At 38.6% G+C, this 19,871-nt stretch overlaps 1 protein-coding gene across 1 annotated transcript in view; it reads right to left on the reverse strand.

Annotated features, from left to right (window-relative positions):
- Window positions 1-33: 33 nt before the first annotated feature.
- The window catches only part of Atm (ATM serine/threonine kinase), a 103,213-nt gene continuing 83,375 nt past the window's right edge, over window positions 34-19,871 (reverse strand). Inside the window, exons 52-64 of the mRNA XM_026779117.1 lie at window positions 19,495-19,608; window positions 18,685-18,843; window positions 17,933-18,071; window positions 17,751-17,833; window positions 16,329-16,469; window positions 15,292-15,408; window positions 10,346-10,495; window positions 8,423-8,588; window positions 6,277-6,363; window positions 4,341-4,455; window positions 3,063-3,126; window positions 770-906; window positions 34-665 (exon numbers count right to left, since the gene is read on the reverse strand). Of these exons, the coding sequence (XP_026634918.1) occupies window positions 482-665; window positions 770-906; window positions 3,063-3,126; window positions 4,341-4,455; window positions 6,277-6,363; window positions 8,423-8,588; window positions 10,346-10,495; window positions 15,292-15,408; window positions 16,329-16,469; window positions 17,751-17,833; window positions 17,933-18,071; window positions 18,685-18,843; window positions 19,495-19,608 (1,656 nt within the window). The 3' untranslated portion in view covers window positions 34-481. The remainder of the gene's footprint in view (window positions 666-769; window positions 907-3,062; window positions 3,127-4,340; window positions 4,456-6,276; window positions 6,364-8,422; window positions 8,589-10,345; window positions 10,496-15,291; window positions 15,409-16,328; window positions 16,470-17,750; window positions 17,834-17,932; window positions 18,072-18,684; window positions 18,844-19,494; window positions 19,609-19,871) is intronic.

Consider the following 19,871-nt stretch of genomic DNA (forward strand, 5'->3'; position numbering starts at 1 on the left):
TTTGGGCACTTGTTCTATACTGAGCTACACTCCAGTCCAACATTTATTTTAATGTGAGTTTCCCATGATATAGTGACAGTTATAATTTTAACGTCTACCCTTTCTACAGTATTACTAAGTACTTTGGAATTCGCACACACATGCTCACACAGTGACTGTCTGGGAACTTGCTTTAACTAAAGACTGCTTAGAGCAAGAGTTACAAACTCGTCCTAACACACACCAAAGCAAAACTCACTCTGCTGCTCCCACTGGCTTCAGGTCACTGTGCACCTCAGTGATCCCACTGAAAACAATACAAGCATGATCTTAAGAGTCAACATTCATCCTAACATACAAGAGCAGAAATATTAATTTTTGGCTGGTATGTATCAAGGAGAAAACTGGTTCAAAAGCAGTTATTAACTAATTTCCATCCAAATATGGTGGCTGATATGTAATTTCTGAAGTCTTGAGTTTAGAGTAATTTCTGAGCTGAAGGTCACACCCAAGCTTTCCATCCTGGGAAGAGTTGGCTGAGATTTTTGGGATCCATGGCCTTCTGGATAAGCAAGTTCACCTGTCCACCCACACTGAGCACAGTGCCTTCTTCCAAGCCTTTCAGTTTCTCCTGCAACCTCATCAAGACACGTTCAGCTACTTTGTTGAAACTCTGGTCAGTATCACTAAGGATAAAAAACATGAAGAAATCAATGAGGCACAACAGTTAAAGGCTTGGGAATAACAAAATCTAAGTAACTAACAATAGGTCCCTCCTAAAATCTCCCACCTAAGACTTCGTTTGCATTCTTGATCTTCCGCATTGGGGGTAGAATGGAGGTCAGTCTCATCTTCTGGCCTCTGCTGCAAATACAAAGCTTTTAAAGGATTCATAGTCCAGTCAAAGAGAGGATCGTACAAAAGGACCTAGACAGAAAAACAAACGATGTGCATGTTGATTACAATCAACAATAGCAACCACATGAAATAACACTAGTCTCGAGCAGCCGGTGGAGGGAGCAGACTAAGAGATGAGTTATGTATTTGTGCAGAGGAGCTATGTTAAATATAAGCTCTAAGGTTCTCATCCCATCCTGAGTTCACTCTTCCCCCAGGGTCAGGTGTCAGGCTGGATGACACTGTCCTAGCTGGAGGAGACTGTCACTGTGGTTTTTACTCCCTTCTCTCTCCAGGTCTATTTCACCTCACTCTTAAGCCATGTTCCCTAATGGAGTTTTAGCTCCATCAAAACTAACATTTTGACCACCATCCTACTACCCACTCCAGTGGCTCTCTTTCTATTAATTAGATCCCAAGCGGAGTGAATCTAATAAAAGGATGTAAAGTACTCAACAGCAAACTGCCCTGCTGTGTGTACACACAGACATTTCTTGTTTCTCAGTCAGACTTAGGCAGTCTCAGTAGTAAGTAGAATACTTGGTTACAGAGGCCAGGCCAGTATCACAGGACCACAATCCTTTCTAGTCACCTTCACTGGGTTTCCTCAGCATCCACATGCTAGGACTGTAAAATGTCTTCAGCATATTTTAACTGTAGGACATGTACTAGATCAGCAGTATCAAAGCTTTTAATTTTGTGCCGCTGCTCTGAGTGTCCTCCAGGACCACTGATAAACCATGAAGGGACTGACTTTAAAAGGAGTGACCTCAGGATTGGGAGTCAAAACACTATTGGGAAGCACTGCCCTAGAGCAGGAGACAGCAGTGATGAAAGAGAAACTGTTCCTTAATATTAGGAAAACCACGGCAAATGACTCTCAGAAATTTGGACTGATTTACCAGGGGCAACAATAGAACTTTGTGTGACTGTGAAGGGTGGGTTTGTTCTAAAGTGACAGAGGTATTGTAAGTGGGAACAGAAATCATTTCTCAGATGTAACACTCTCACTCAGACCAGCATGGCAAACTGCTAATTGAATCTTCTAAAGGACACAGCTCCACCCTTACTATGAGTCTCAATAGTGCCAGCGAAATACAAATGACTCTCAACCCTGCCTGCACAGGAGGGATTTACAAAACACACATGCTCCTACTTCTTCGTTCCTAAAAATCTGGTTCAAACTCAGTTAACAGTACTCGTTAGAAGCAGAATAGGTGATACCTGTATGCAGTCGGGCCTGTACTCAACTACCTTTATTTCTCTCTGTAGGAAATAGCTGAGTTCTTGTCTCACACATCCTTACCAGCTTTGTAATGACTGCCAGACGCACACAATTCTCACTTGGGTAGAATTAATGTCATAAGCACTGGAAGTATGACTTTTTTCCCTCTCTGTCCTGGGTCTACATGAGATGATAAACCTGATTTAAACACATGTTCTGCAGGACACAGCTCCATTCAGATGAACTGTCTCAAAGCTACATAGCAAACAAGAACTACAAGAGCCTCAACAGCAAACCTCATTCTTCAGTTACATAACTAACAGTGTTGGTATTCTGATTTGCAATTAAATTAGCTCTGAAATTTAGAGGGAAAATGACATATATTATTGATTTCATGGAAACCAATCTCAATCCCATATGGGATACATACAGCTACATTGGTATGTATATGTACACACGTGTGTGGGTGTGATGGGACCAGAGGTTGATGTCAGGTGTTTTCTTCAATCATTTTTCTATTCATTTTCTTTTTGAGACAGTGCCTATCACCGAATCGGTAACTCACCAATTTGGCTATACTAACTGGCCAAAGATCCTCCCGTCCCCGCCTCCTCAGTGCTAGGATTACAAACATGCACTACTATGCTAGGTTTTTATAAGGCTTCTAGGGATACCAACTCAGGCCCTCATGCTTGTGTGGCAAGCACAACAGCAACAGGCTGAAGTGGGATGTCTAGGATGTCAAAGTGCTCATTTATTTTTTAGAAATTGGAGATTACTTAAAAATGCTACACTATCCCAAGACACGTTTCTAACCCCAAACACTGTGATGTAAGAAAATGTCCACTGTGTCTCTTTCTGCTGCTGCCCAGCACCAGTCTACATGAAATGAGCAATGCTCTTTAAATGAGTGACTTCCTAACAAGGCAGGCTGACCAGTAAAGGAATCCAGATGTCTTACTTCTACAATGGTTAGCAGAGTTTCCTGAGAACTGCGCATAACTTCCATGGTTTTCTCACAGCATCTGCAAGGTGAAACACATTACAAACATGAATTCTGTAGCACACCAATATCTCAGTCATCTTTGCCTATATGCACTTATGCATGCATACTTAGATGATCCTTGTTAGAAATTCCCAAAATTTTATTTCAAAAAGCAGACCAGTTGGCAAAGGCAGCATTTAAGAGATGTCCCAGAAATTAATATAAATAAATACAAATATGTGGTGTGTATTTTATAAGATCAGCACTTATTTAAAAAAAAAAAAAGACACTACTGCTATGAAATACTTTGTCTTGATTGATTACTGGGGCAAGTATTAATTTACTTTTACAATCTGAGATTACAGACCTTTACTGGGAAAACTACAAAAAATCTTTGGCTTTGAACTATACTAGAACATGGTTCTTTCAGACAGAAGTATCATCTCTTGAGCCCAATTTGGAGATCTCTATGAGGTCCCTCCTCTTGGAGCTCAAGAACCCCCATTGAAGAGTCAGAGGAAGAACTGTAGGAGCCAGAGGGGTTGAGGACCCTGGAGAACATGGCTAACAGAATCAACAAACAAGGGACTCACAGAAGCTCAGAGACTGAAGCGGCAATCAAGGAGTCTACATGGGTCTGAGATAGGTCTTCTGCATATATATTATGGCTGCTAGCTTGGTGTTTCTGACTCTTTTGCCTGCTCTTGGAACCGTTTCCCTTCTACTGGGTTGCCTCGCCCAGCCCTAATATGAGGGTTTGTGGCCAGTCTTATTGCATCTTGTTATGCCATGTTTGATTGATAACCCTGGGAGACCCGATCTTTTATGAAAGGAAATGGAGGGAGAGTGGATCTGGGAGACAGGGGAGGTGGGGTGTGCTTGAGAGGAGTAGAGGGAGGAGGAACTGAAGTCAGAATGTATTATATGAGAGAAGAATAAAAATAAATACAAAAAACTACTATCTCTTTAATACCCCCAACAGTGAGCACCAACAAAACAGTAAAAACAGAGCATGTCAGCTAAGGTTGAATAACAATAAAAGTGGGCCTCTTCCAGGACGTTAGATGTGACAACATGTGCCATGCTGAATTAAGTTCCAGGTGGCTGGAAAGAACGATTACTGCCTGTACCAAGGGTCTTTTCCTTAGTACTAAGTACCGGGATGTCATTCTACCACTGAATCCCATCATCTATATAAATTTATTAGCTGAATAATAAACTTGATAGCAAAAATTGTCTGCCTTCCTCCCTTACCTTCTGAAGACACCTTCCACACCAGTGATGCCCATGCCATCCACGATGTCTCTGCTGAGTCTAAAAGGAACTGTTTCTGGAGTGGGAAGGATTTTACCCTGCTCAAAAGCCACTCCTAAAATCAAAGATGTGAAGCAAGAAAGTGTGACTGGCTGACACACGGTCTCCTTAAGTACATGCTAACTCTGTAAAGGCAGCAAATAACCTGTCGCTCACATGCTATCAGTACTTGAGGAGTACTCTATTTTTGCTCTGCCTACTACCTCTCCATCATCTTTGAGAACCACTTCAAATGCAAAAGAACAGCTTACTGGCAAAGAAATGCACATTAAAGGATGATTTAAACAGGGGAAAACTGGCATGTTTGAAATGTAGAAGAATCGTGTAGTAAATGTTTTGAGATATAAACTCACATGCTTATTTTGAGGTAAAAATACAGATTCACATGCAATTCTAAGAAATAATGCATAAGGATCACCCTTATACCTTCTACCAGTCTTTCTCACTACAGGAAAAAACCATGATACAGCATCATAGCCAGGATATGAACACTAGTACAGCCAAGGCATATAACATTCCATCACTAAGAGGTCCTTCATACAGCCCTTTTATAGCCACACCTACTTTCCTCACATGGCTTGTCAATCCCTACATCTATCCCCAATCATCTAACAACCACTAATTTGCTTATTTATATAATTTTGCCATATCAAATGGACTATATAAATGAAGTCACACAGCATGCAGCTTTTGGGGTGGGATTTTCTCACTAGGACGACACTCTACTTCTCTTCACCTCTCTGTTGTAGTTAACCCTGGGCTTTATTATGGCCTTCATAGGATATTTTCCTCCTGTGGCTCGGAAGGTGACTCCTTGCAAGGCTGAAGAAATGGCTCAGCAGCTAAGATACCTCTTCCTCATGGTTTCTGAGACCTATTTTTATCTTTTTGTTTTGAAATGGAGTCTCATTTCATAGCTCACACTGGTAAAAAAAAATTCCCTATATAACCTAAGCTGTCCTTGAACTCAGAAATCCTCCTGCCACAGCCTGTTAAGTGCTAGGATTATAGTAACCAAGTCCACTCTGGTCTAGCATTCCCAAAGCCTCCATCTCCAGTGTGAGATCAGAATCTCCGCCAGCCCAGGGATTTCAGTCTTCTCTACTGCTGAGAGTTTGACTTGCCATTACATCCAAATGCTTTTATATCAAGATTCCACTACTTTCCAGAAATCTCACTGTTTTAAAATAATGTGTAAAACACATAATTTTTCTTATTTTCATTTATTCGTTCATTATTTTATTTGTTTTTTTATGAAGCCTGCTGTATTCCTTTGTTAGATGCTTCAGCTGTCTGGAAATCCCTCTCTCAGTCTGCACAACTAACGTTAGTGATAAAACCTAGAACACAACCATCTTCAACTCTAATCTCCTGGTCACTACAACTCTAGTCCAAACCTTCACAAACCTTCATCATTTCATATCTACACTATTATTTTCTCTCTTAACTTCCTGGTCCAAATTGCTTAGAAAGTTACCTAAAATTCAAACATGATTGGCTCTTGGTTAAATATTTCCCAACATTTAGCAGATGAAAAGTCAAAACTCTTTAGCCTATCTATCTTGTTAATCTACTACCTACTACCCCCCCCCCCTCACTACTTATAGGCAGAGTTCCCTCTAGCGATATTTAGGACAGCTCTCAATTATTACCCTGTCCCCATTTTTAGATTTCCACCTTCTCGATCACTCTTCCTTCTTTTCTTGAGCTGCCACTTCTTACAGTAAGTTTTACTTATTACTGTAGGTGAAGATGGTTGCTCATCTCACCACAAGTGCTTATGCTGAAGAAAAAAACTTAAGTTATATACTTTTCATAGGCAAACAGTCCTTGATGACTAAACATTAATGAAAGATACAAATCTTTTACTACTCACCTAAATCTATGTGTACGAGTTCTGCTGACTGCTCGTTTATCAAGATATTCTGTACATGCCTATCACCAAGTCCAAGGATGTAACCAACTAGGGAAAAAACAAAACAACCATGTAAAATCTCTAACATATATCCAAATATAATACTGCTGATTCTAAACAATTTTTAAGTAGTTCAGACTTTAAAGCTATTTAAAGAAAATTATACATTGTAAGTAGCATGTAGAGTTTAAGTCAAATCTAGCCAGATATTTTAATGTATACTATGTTTTAAAAATAGATATGCTGCTAAAATTGTTTTCTCTTTATTAGAAAGCACTGATTTTCTCTGAAATTAGTGTGGAAAAATTAGTGGAAAGCTCGAGACCCTGGTTTACCTCAGCCAGTGTAATACACTCAAATTTTTATTAAGTGTTCTTAAGGACTTACATAGCAGACAATGAGGACTACTGAGAACTCAAGAACAATGGCAATGGGTTTTTGATCCTACTGCACATACTGGCTTTGGGGGAGCCTAGGCAGTTTGGATGCTCAACTTACTAAACCTGGATGGAGGTGGGCGGTCCTTGGACTTCCCACAGGTCAGGGAACCCTGACTGCTCTTCAAGCTCATGAGGGAGAGGGACTTGATCGGGGGAGGGGGAGGGAAATGGGAGGCAGTGGCGGGGAGGAGGCAGAAATCCTTAATAAATAAATAAATTAAAAAATTAAAAAAATAAAAAATAAAAAAAAAAGAGAGAGATACAGTGATTGGCAACTTCAACATTCAACAGTGAAACTTTCCTCTCTGTCTGATAAACTACGCTGACCAGAAACGGATCACTACTTGATTTCACAGGTGCTTTTGCAGGCATAACTGCATTTTGATTTTTAAGACAGAGAATGACATGCCTTAAAATACCTTTAGCCCGCTGAACTACCATGTAGTACTACAGAAAAGTCTTTGGGTGGCAAACAGGATGTCCCGTGCCTGGCTGGCCTTACTGTTAACTGAGCCTGATTTCTTATTCATAACTCACACCACTTTAACCCAATTAGTGATTTTCAAGGCAGAAGAGGTTCCACAAGTATTGGGGATCTTGCCTAAACTTACATGTCCTGTCACTATAAGTACAGTACAAAAGTGGCACAAGAAACTGTTTTTAGTTGCAAATTAACATGAGACAGTTTCTACATTGTTATTTTTGTAGGGAGAGGGCCCACTTGTTCTTCCCAGCCACCCAGCTTCTACATTGTTATGGTTTTCATAGTTTAGGATTTTGTTAACTAATTTATCTAACAACTTTATTCCATTCTCATAAAAAATTAAAAAGTCAAAACATACGTTGAATAGCAAGTATTTAAATACATATCACAATTTCTGTTCTGAGATTCAATTAAACAATGAACCATTGAGTGGAAATCTATTACAGAGATTCTGTACAGAAGAACAATAATAAAAGAAAGCCAAAGGGTGCTATGAGAAGTTTTATATTCCAAAGAAAATCTCAAAGAACTTATATTAAAGGGAGTGAAAATAAACTACATCCACTATATTAAAAACAAAACAAAACTGGTTTTAGTTTCCTACCTCAGAATGGAATTCTCGTCTATAAAGATGGTTGCAAGCTAACAAATTAGCATGAACAAACACAATGATCAAATGGTGAGGACAGTTTGAGCAACAACTACCATTACCACTATGTTGAAATAGGAGTGGTGGGCTGTGTCCCCAGCACCCAACCGCCAGCACGGCTAGCTTTACCCAAAATAATTACAAGGAAAATGTATTCTTTTAAACATTGCCTGACCCATTAGTTTCAGTTTCTTATTGGCTAGCTCTTACATATTGATCTAACCCATTTCTATTAATCTGTTTAGCCCACGAGCTGGCTTACCAGGAATGATCTAGCCCATTTCTAATAATGTATGTAGCCCACGAGCTGGCTTACCAGGAATGATCTTAACCTGCGTCTGCCTGGAGTGGGAGAATCATGGCAACTCACTGACTCAGCTTCTCTCTCCCAGCATTCTGTCCTGTTTACTCCGCCTACCAAATGGGTCTAGGCAGTTTCTTTATTAATAAGAAATCACTCCCACATCACCACTATCATCCTCTGGTAAGTCAGAATATGGTTATGTGCTCAATATGTAAGTTATACAGGATTACCAATAGAAGACGTGGCCACACTACGCGTATATGCCAATCGTTTCTCAAACCAAACAGCTGGGTCCAAGAATTTTTCCAGGCAGAAGTAACGAAAAACTGGTTCAAAGTTTTGGCAAATAGTCATGAAGGTATCGTATTTCTCTTCAAAAGACTTCTTCTGGACATCCTTTAAACAGAACATTTGCAACATTTTCTCAGTGTTATGTTCACGTCATTCAACTAATATCCACAATGTTTCTATGTGAAATAGCTAACAAATTATAGGGACAATAAGAAGAAAAATGAGACATTCTACCCATAAGAGGTTAGCAACTTGGTCAGGAAAGTTTTATTCAAGTGGTGATTCCATTAGGATCCTATCCTTTGACTGATTAAATTCTAATTTGAAGAGTCTTATACTATAGATGGAGTGACACAGACATGCTAGAGGCAGCTCCCAATCATCTTAGGTGGTGTCACCACATGCATTGTGACAGGATGGAGATATCAGGCTTCTGTCCTGAAACCTCTCTCTGGAATATTCTCCTGAGGCAAAGTTTATCGACTTCAGCGGGCTCAGTGCCCATATACTAGACGATGACATCCTAACTTGGTCCAGGCGCCTCCAGTTAACTTGAGTGATGTGCCAAAGCCAAACACAGCCGCTCACCTCACCATCCAGAAAACTGTGAAGAGCACACCCTTCTGCACACGGTTTTTTGTTGCTGTTGTTTACTTTTTAATAAAATTTCATCCAGGTATATATTACATATTGAGTATACTACCCCACCCAATACCCTTCCGCTGTGAATCCTTTGTATTCCCAAACAATTTCATTTCTGATTTTCTTCATTTTATATATACATATATAACCATTAATTAGTCTTACTTAGTTAAAACCTACAGGATAGCCAGGTCTAGAGGGACTCTACCTCAGCCCCCTACCCTTTTACCCTCCCGCTAAAGGAAACCTGATATCCTATTCCTCACAAGGGTCTGTTTCGAGAATCTAACTCTCCACTCCTCCCCACCAGGCACAAGAAGCACCTCCTCCTCTAAGCCTATCCTTTACCACTAGTGCCTGCACAAACTTCCATCAAATGCTGATCACATATTTAAAATAAACTTTGAGGGGCCAGTGAGGTAGCTCAGCAGGTAATGGAGCTTGTCATGCAAGTCTGGCAACCTGAGTTTAATCTCTGGTTCCCACAGACAGGTACAAGCAGAACTGACACTACAGAGTTGTCCTGTGACCTTCAAATTTGTACCATGACATGAGCGCCACATACACACATACAGGGACACAAACACACATACACACAGGCACACACACAGTTTAAAACAAGCTAACAACAAAAACCATGTGACAGAAATGAAAATGAATTTTCTGGAAAACAAACAAACAAAAATACAAAAACAAAAAACAAATGATTTACCTTGGACAGACAAGTCTTAAAGCTCTGCAAATTACAGTCCCTAATCTCACTTTAAAGTAGGGATGAGAATGACTGTCAAATTTGTGACGTCTCAGCTTAGTACCTGGTTGACAAGAGGCATTCAATAAGTGCTCCTAAAACAGCAAGTAAAAGCCAAACCAGACAGCCAATGGCATGGAAATTATTTCAGAAACTTGTTTAATGTAAAAATGGCTTAATTTGTTTCTCTACTTTAACTGGTATTTTGTTTGTTTTATTAAGAATCACCTTATCACAAACTGGAAGCAAACTAGTATAAACTGGACAATGTTTATATTTTTAAGATGACAGAGTTGGCACTTCAGATTGTGTAAAGACCTCCCTATGTCACTTACACATTCATCTTGGTAAGTTTACATCTCGTAAACTACTATCTTCAACAATTATCTCATGAAGCTATATTTTGTATTTTGCAATATTTGGTAGCTTTATATATTTTTATAAGCTATTAAATAACCTTTCAACTCACCATCATTTTCTTTTGGCACTGTTGGGCACTGAAATCATTTGGCCTGTATCTTTTATGAGCACCTTCATCGTTGTTGACAAGATATTCACCAATAGGGATGGTTCCTGTGCACCACTCAAGAACACCGCTTCGCTGAGAGAGGGGAACCACCTGAGGTGAAATCAAATACATTTGATTACAGAAAGACGTCAAAGACCCGTGGATGACCATTCATCATCAGTAGTGCAAACCATCTCCCAGAATTTATTAACATCTTGGGAGGAAAGCAAGAAATAACAAGGCTCAGAAATGAACACGTTCAAGAGAGGCTACCCATCCCTCAGTACCCAAATTTCTCCGAGATATCATTCTTATTAGTGACACTCAACATTATCTGTGATTGGTCCATAACTAATTTGTTCATTTAGTAGAGAATGCTTCAATTATGCTTTGTTTCTGAAACAGGGTGGTTATGTAGCCTAGGACCCCTTGAACTTGCAATGCTCCTGCCTCAGCCTCTGGAGTAGCTGGGATTATAGGTACGCACCACTACACCCACTACTTCCCTTATACTTTTGTTACCCAGGACACTTAGGACATTTCACCTAGGAAAACAATTACTTGTGACTGTGGCCTCAATTTAACATACTTTCATTATTTAATTATACTGTATTTTTGTTTATAGTCTTATTAATTTTAAGAAGAGAAAAAGTATAATTCTCAACAAAAATGAGAACTTTTACTGAGAAAATTGTTTTCAAAATCATGGTATTTTATAAACATACAAATGTAAAAATAATAAGAAACAAATATTATTTTATACATTAAACCACTTTACCAAATCTAAGAGTTTGTCAAATCTGCAGGGAAGAAGTGAAGCTTATTTTGTGCCTCTTGCTGTGTTCACGCCTCCTCCCACCATCACAATGCTTGCTACTGCTTTTCCACATTCATGCATTTTTGGTGTTTTATTTTCAAAGCTATTTATGTACAAATACCTGCCAACATTATTTCACAAATTAATTAATTATTACTGGGGGCATGCATGCCAGAAGACAAGAGAGCTACAAACTTTAAAAAAAAAATATGTGTGTCAGCTTCTACAATGTGGTTTTTCTCACTTGATATTCTCATGTTTGGCTTTGTTAATATACTTAACTATCATCAATTTCATAACTTTATGATAACACACACACATACAACTGTCCAATTTATCCAGCTTGCATTTAACATTTATATTGGTTGGTATTGTTTTCTTATTTCCTGAAGGAGATATGTAGGTCCTTGTGCTCACAGATGAGAACTAGAAAAACCTTTGTCTCTTCAAAGGGAGAGCTGTATATAACCTGTTTTCTGCTCAGAAGACTGGGAGCAGAGACAGATAATAGCCTTGTGAACTCTGTGCTATCTGTATGGCCAGGACATACCAGCTCCTCTAAACCCTTACCTTGAGCTTATCTTGGCTAATTTATAGCATTATCCTCTCCTAGATCCGAATCATGAGCACTGACGACCTTGAGTCTGCTCTCAGTTAATATATGGAACCTATCTTTATGTCACTTGTGCTTTACAGGAGTTTTGATGTAGTCATGTCTTAACCTTTATTGTGCACATGGGACTGAGTTAATTATCATTGGGAAATTTTTTACCAAATTGTGCTGTGCTTAAATATGCCTAAAGTAAACTACTGAGTGTCAGACTCTGGAAGTTTGACCAACACTGGCTAGTGAGTTGTGCTGAAGCCGACTTCTTGCCTCTGCTGGCCATAGCGTTTGTGGAGACCCCCACAATTTTCCCTGAAATACTGCTGCAGTGATAGACCATGGGTAAAACTTTAACAGGGTTACAGGGAATGTATATCTTTAACTTAATGAAGTAACTATCCAAGTTGACTGTTGCAATTTATAGAATTACCAAGAAAGTTGTTACTGAATTTTTCCAACACATGTCTGACTTTTACATTTTGCCACTTTCATGCTAACTGTAGCACACTGTGGGTTTTAGTCTGTATTTTTCAGATGACTAACAGAATATCATATGATAAATTTATAGGCCACCCTACTTTTTACTTATGAATTCTGTTCTTTTCTATCTTTTTCTAATGACAACCTTTAAATTCCCTGTAAGAGGTATTGATATAGTCTACATGTAAATTTCTTGTTATAATATTAAAATTTACTTTCTTTATGGATCCCCTGTTTTTATGGTATCTTTAATTCTAAATATTTTTTTCTTTTACTATATTTAGATATATAGAAATACCTTGTTTTGTGTCCCGAGAAACCCTTTAGTTCCAGCTCAGGTCCTCATGCTTGCAAGGGAAGCACTTTACCCACTGAGACATCTCCCCAGCCCCACATATTAAATTTCCGTAAAATAACCTAGAGTGGCTCCCAAGAGCCCAAGCCGAGGTCCCCAGTTAGTTCCTTGGGCAGCTGAGGATAGGGAACCTGCCTATAGCAATACTGACGAATATCTTGCATATCACCATAGAACCTTCATCTGGTGATGGATGGAGATAGAGACAGAGACCCACACTGGAGCACTGGACTGAGCTCTCAAGGTCCCAATAAGGAGCAGAAGGAGGGAGAACATGAGCAAAGAAGTCGGGACCATGAGGGGTGCACTCACCCACTGAGACAGTGGGGCTGATCTATTGGGAGCTCACCAAGGCCAGCTGGACTGTGACTGAAAAAGCATGAGATAAAACCGGACTCTCTGAACATGGCGAACAATGAGGGCTGTGGCAAGGGGTTTTGATCCTACTTAATGTGCTGGCTTTGTGGGCGCCTAGCCAGTTTGGATGTTCACCTTCCAAGATATGGACGGAGGGGGGGGAGGACCTAAGACTTACCACAGGGCAGGGCACCCTGACTGCTCTTTGGACTGGAGAGGGAGGGGGAGAGGAGTGCGGGGAGGGGGAGAAGGGTGGGAGGAGGGGGAGGGAAATGGGAGGCTGGGAGGAGACGGAAACTTGTTTTTTTTCCTTTTCTCAATAAAAAAACACTAAAATAAAAGAATAATATAAAACTAACAAAAATAAAATAAAATAAAATACAGTGTCTGAGTTTACTCTGCCTGAAAGCAGTACCTTTAGCTGAGGCAGGAAGAAAGGGTTATTCTGAAAGTGAAGATGGTTAACAAAAGAGTTCTACTTTACATTTATTGTGTTTGAGATGCAAATAACCTCACAGGAAGTAGTCCTTCCAAAGGGTTACTGCTAGGTGATAATCTATCTTTAGAGATCAAATGAAGGACAAACAGGGAGTCTTTAAAAGCAAGTTAGATTTCCAAAGAGTGTAGGTACACAATCCATTGTAAATTCTTCTAGCAACTTGAATGGCTTCAAAAGCCCAAGCACACTAGGACAGCAGCCCCAAACACACTCTGAGTCTGAGTTACAGGAGACCTAGAGAACCTGGGTTCAGTTCCCAGTGGCTATATGGCAGCTCATCTGACCTCGGAGGACACCACACACAATGTGGTGCACAGACACATATGTGAGAAAAACACTCATATACAAAAATAAATCTAAAAATAAAAAGCTTTCACAGAACCGTAACTACATCTGTTGGACTGGGAATGTAACTGAGCTGGTAGCATCTACACTGGGCTTTTAGAAATGTACACCTGGAAATATTTTAAGGCTTACTCAGTTTTACTGATTTCCTCCACCCCCATATACACCTCACCCCAGTGCTGGAGATAGAACCCTGAGTCACGTATGTGCTAGGCAAGCATTCAACACTACTTACAAAATGTCTTACTGAAATTTTACCATCAAAAATTATTTTGAAATAAGTTGATATTTTCCAATGCCATTCCACTTAAGATATATCTCAGCTTTCCTTTACATTTTATGCTTTCCTAATTTTTTTTAACCCATTCCTGTATTTATTTTGTTAATGCCACTGCTAGACAGTTACTCTTATTTTCCTTCTTGCGCAGGAACTATGTTAATTTTATCTGAATTGTTCCAATTTTAGTATATGTGCTGCTGAAGTGAGTTTAATGTTACTCTTTAACTTATGAAGGGAACATTTTCCCACTGTATTTTCAATCAAGTATTAATGTTTAGGTTAGCTCCTGATAAAATACTTAAATTTCTAGAGAAAATACTTATAGAATCTACCCTTCTGAAAATAAAAGAGACAGGTAGTTAAACTGTCTGGAAAGAACTAGTTCTCGACTACAAGGTGTATTAAATGCTTTTTAGTTTGTTCATATATTTTTGGGAAAAGGAAAAGGCAGCAGCAGTAAGTCCTGTTACAGCAGTGACAGAGGACGGAGAGGGGAGTGAGACCTGGGAACAAAGCCAGAGGACACACCTATGGAATTTTATCTCTTATGTTTATTAATTAATTAAAACAGTTGGTTCTTATATTAACTAATTAAGAGTTAATTAAGAAACCAAAGATCAGCTAATAGAATAACATGATTTGAAGATTTCTACTGTGAAGGAAATGGAAATGGGTCTAATTCCACTGACTGTCCTCTAGCAAAATCTACCAAATTATAGTTGCATGTGTCCAATCACCTATTAATCCAAATTTTGGAAATCTTTCCAATAGACTGACCTGAGTATGAATGAAACCATGACCTAATAAACGATATACATACAAACAACAGCAAAATCCCTATAGTTCATTACAATAACGGCAGACAGAATATTTCAGGTAACTACAGGAAATATCTAATGGCAAATAACTTTAAATGATAATGAAAATTGTATTATCCAACCAGAGAGTGGCAATCAATGGCCTCTAAAGAAAATAACAGCATCAATCTATTTCTATACAGCATGTAAGCAAAGAATGGCTTTACAGATTTAAAATGCAAGGGACCTAAGTGGCTCTCAAAGTCTAAAATATTCACTATTTGTTAATTTACAGGAAACATTTGCTCATCCTTGGTACAAATAGTACACTTTACTTGGTGAAGCACCAGACTAGAAGCCAGTAAGTTACCTTGTATGTGCAGATAGTCAGTTTCCTCTTTCTAGTCTCAGTGTTTCTCTGCAATAGTGTATTGCACATCTGGAAAACCTGCTGCATGACAGCATCTTGCCTGAGGTCATCACGGCCCTTCAGAACAACCAGACATAAACAGGTACTATAAGTAACAGTCATCTAAGAACAGCAGTACAAGGCCCTCAGAAATCAATCTGAAGTATGCTCCGTTTCAGAGTCTCTTGAATAATTAATAGCTACTGTGATTCTTTCATTTAGAAAAAACTATGAAACTGGGAAGCAGACTAATACAAAAGACTAAGTTTCTCCTGCTTCACTATTAACTGAACTCCCTCACCTGAAGGCACAAACAAAACACCCAGATAAAGTAATATCTCATCTCTTTTCTATCTTCAGCAGGACCTCAAAAGCACCTCCGCAAGCAGAACAAAGCAAGGAATGCTGTCACTTTCCAGTACAATAGCAGATGGCACAGTACCAGGCCCAGTATATTAAGCAAGGGCCTTAAATCTGTTCTAATTACCACCAAAAGCTTTTTTCAGAAACAAGCTCATGGTGTGTATATACTTTGGTAACATTCTTTCTCTTGAATCAGCCATACAACGATAGTATGCTAAACCCAGTAGTGCTGACCTACAATTTCAGGTTCTCCAGAAGTTGAGTTGAGAGGGTCCCAAAGTCAAGCCCAGCCCAGTCATCTTAACAAGATCTATTTCAAATAACATCTAAACAAGAGCTGGGATGTAACTCACAAGCAGAGAATTGTTGAGCATGAGCAAGGACCTGGTTTTAATCCACAATATCAGGAAAGACTTTCTCTGATAGACTTTCAAGAAAGACACACAATAAAAAAGCAGTCTGGTTCTAGCAAACTGTATGTCTACTTCACAGATGTTTCCTACCTGTCATTATTCAGGATAAAGCTAGAGTCATACAGCCAGCAAATGAGGGAAGAAGACAACATCTACTCAAATTGCTCTTGACTTTGATGTCCTTAACCCTCAGAGGACTATACCAGAAACGGGAAGTCTCACCTTGACAAGCTGTCTCCTTTCCTTGCCGTCAGAACCCACACAATCTATTATTTTTGGTAAATTTAAACCTCCTGCTAAACGAAATTCTGTTTTAAATGATTTTATAGTCACCAGATTTTCATACTCTCCCGTGGGATCAACCTAAAATATGACACATAATTAGTATAGGAGAGATAAACACTGAACACTGAAGAAAAACAAATCATAAATAGTAAGCGAAAAAACAGTTAAGAACATACTGCTGGTTAATAACTGGATCTTTAACTTACTTTGTTTAAAGTCAGAATAAATGACATTGGTAGGTTTTTTATTTCATTTGCTTATTTACTTTGTGTGTGAGTCTACATTTGGGTGCGCCACCATGTTGGTCCCAGGGTTGAGCTTTGTTTACAGGCAAGTGTCTTTACATGGTGAGCCATCTTGCCAACCCAGATTTTTAAAATTACATATAATTTAGTTTACTTTCTTAAACATCTTTTAATAAAACTTCAGCATTTCAAGTCAATTAGAATAGTGCTGCTGAAAAATTACTGAAAAATTAGAACTCAGTTGTTATTTACATCTATTAAATCATCTAAGAAATTATTTAATTCACAAAAACATCAGGTTAATTTTGAAAAGTGAAAATATTCAGTTAAACAACAGAGCCTCAATCAGTTAACAAATATGATTCAGTAACAGGTCAGATTCAGTAACAAAGATACTAATTTTAATATATAAACTCACACATCAGTTTGTAAAATGGTAACCATAACTGTTACATGCATCCTGTCTACATGGTACTTCTAGTAATAAAAAAAGACCACTGTGAATAGCTAAATTTAGTATGTACACACAGCAACTTAAAAGTACTGTCGCACTGTAATACTGTTGTTCTACTAAATAATACATCACAACCAATACTTCCACTGTATAAAGAATTATTAAAAAACAAAATAACTGATAAAGTGCTTCCTTACCACGAGCACCATGTCCCCCTACCCCCATGCAAGCATGTACATACTTGAGAAAAGTGGAGCAACATGAAGTGAAACAAATTGAATGGGCCATGGGCCTACAGTCCCAGGTACTAAGGAAACTGAGACAAGGAGGGCTGTCAAGTTTCAGGCTTGCCTAAATTACAGAGCAGGTTCTAGGTCAACTCAGTGAGACCCTGTCTCAAAATTAAAAGTATAAAAAGGCTTAGTATAAAAAAGGTTTAGTCCTTAGTGCTAAAGTAATAGTAAAACAATGGGAATTCTCAGAAGCTTGTGACTATTTTAAGGCTTAGGGAAAGGAAATCTAACACAGACAATATCTAGGCGGAAACACATGAAACTGCAATGACTAGCCATTTGGACTACATAAAAAGGTCTACAGATAATTTAATCTACTAATGTGTAATTTAGTATTATTAAAAATCAAGATTTAGTGGTAAATTACCTTAATTTCCATAGTGGGAACAACAACATTTTCTAAATTCTTCAGTTTAGTGATTGGCTGGTTTGCTGGAATATTGATGCCTTCTATATTTAAAAATAAAAAGTTTAGTGACAACAGTAAACTGAGGAGTATCACTGAAGGTCAAGCTGTAACAATAGCAGCAACAACACTTTCAAACATACTTCTCTGGTTCCTCCACTGAGAGGCATCCAAGTTTGCCAAAATAATGTAGGCTTCACAGAGTGCCTCCATGTCCTTCACCATCTTACACCTCTCACTTCTGATGGTATGAATTATCCTGGTTGCAGCCTCTGTTCGATCCTATCATCATCAACAAGGAACAAAGAAAGACAGAACGAGATCCACTGAACCAAGCTTCTTGGAGCTACACAAAGAGAATTTATATCTGGACAATGGAAGGACTATAATTCCTCAGATATAAACAAAACACCCATACAGTGAATGACATACACACATAAAATCCAAGGTTAAGACTTGTGTACTTTTCAAAAAATCTGTTTTTCTGAGGTTAGAGAGATTGGTCTGATGGTTAAGAGCGCCTGCTGCTCTTTCAGAGGACCCAAGTTCAGTTCCCAGCATGCACATGGCAATTCTAGGTGTAGGGGATTAAAAAACCTCTTTTGGCCTCTGTGAGCACAAGATACATACATGCAAGCACACGTATTAAAAATAAATCTATTTAAAATCTGGATTTTCTTTGTCTATTGCTAAAAGAAAACAAAACCAAGCCAGTATTTATGCTCTGGAAAATGTTCAGGGATTGTTAACAAATTTTGGGTGGCATCATCATAATAAAGTATTTAGAATCTACTACCAGCAACACACATTCCTAAAATCTGAGAATTAAGAAAGGAACATTCTGAGAAAAAACAACCACGACAACACAAAGGGCATTTGTATTTAATCCGAATACCTCATCAAGCTGAGAGCTTTCTTTTGGTGCATTTTTGGTTATTCTACTCCTTCTTGCTGCCTCTGGTTTGCTCAAAAGTTCATCTTTGTTTGCATTTGCTAAAGCCAATATAATGAACAGAGTATGATGGGGGTGATCCATTGAAATCCTAGAGATCAGCTATCAGAAAATTAATAACTATTAGTTTTACCCAATAGAAAAAAATTAAATATACATTTTAAATTTTGCTTTACATATAAATTCAAATTATGTCACAACTGTGCAGTAAGTAGTACATGTCTGTGTGAAAGAGAACTAGGAAGGAACATGAGAAATAAGAGACAAATTTATCTGTAATAAAAGAAAACAATTTGATGTTCTAATGGTGTAGGAGGTTCTTCTGTTTGTATGATGCTTTCATTGGTTGAATAAAGAGTCCGTCTGCCTTGGCCTTTTGATAGGGCAGCCCTTAGTGGGCAGTGTAGACAGAACAGAATGCTGGGAAGAAGGGAAGCGTGGCAGATGCCATGCAGCTCTGGCCCAAGATGGACATAGGTTAGACTCTTTCCCGGTAAGCTACGACCTCATGGTGCTACACGGATTATTAGAAATGTGTTAGATCAAAATGTGAGAGTTAGCCAATAAGAGACTAGAGCTGATGGGCCAGGCAGTGTTTTAATTAATACAATTTCTTTGTGGTTATTTCTGATATAAGCTAGCCAGGCAGGATGCAGCCGCTCCTCTTACTACATTCTGATTTCTCACTTTCCTTTATACTTTATTCAGTAATATAAAAGGTAATTATTACATTTTGACTTCAAGTCTACTTACATTATTGAGAACTTCGTGAAATCCTAGGCCTCCCATCATTTTGGTTCCCATTCTAGCAGCCAATTGATACATAAGAGGCAAAAATTTATATGATGAAATCTTCATTCCATCTCTCTATTATTAAAAAAAAAGCAAGATTAAGACATGTGTAATATAACCAAAATGATGATAGTAAAATAATGTTCCTCTACTAGCACAACCTAGTGGCTATCAAAACTTCACGAACTACACCATTTCCCTTGTCTCTTGGCCTGTCTCAAAGACTTTCTAACAAAGCCTAGGAAGCCTTGATTCAGTGATAATAGAAATACTTAGCCCTAAATTAGGTTGCATCTCGAGCTGGAATGCTAACCACTGCATACATTCTAGTGACTCTG

The sequence above is a fragment of the Microtus ochrogaster genome, chromosome 5, assembly GCF_000317375.1.
Source record: "Microtus ochrogaster isolate Prairie Vole_2 chromosome 5, MicOch1.0, whole genome shotgun sequence".
Classification (NCBI taxonomy): domain Eukaryota; kingdom Metazoa; phylum Chordata; class Mammalia; order Rodentia; family Cricetidae; genus Microtus; species Microtus ochrogaster.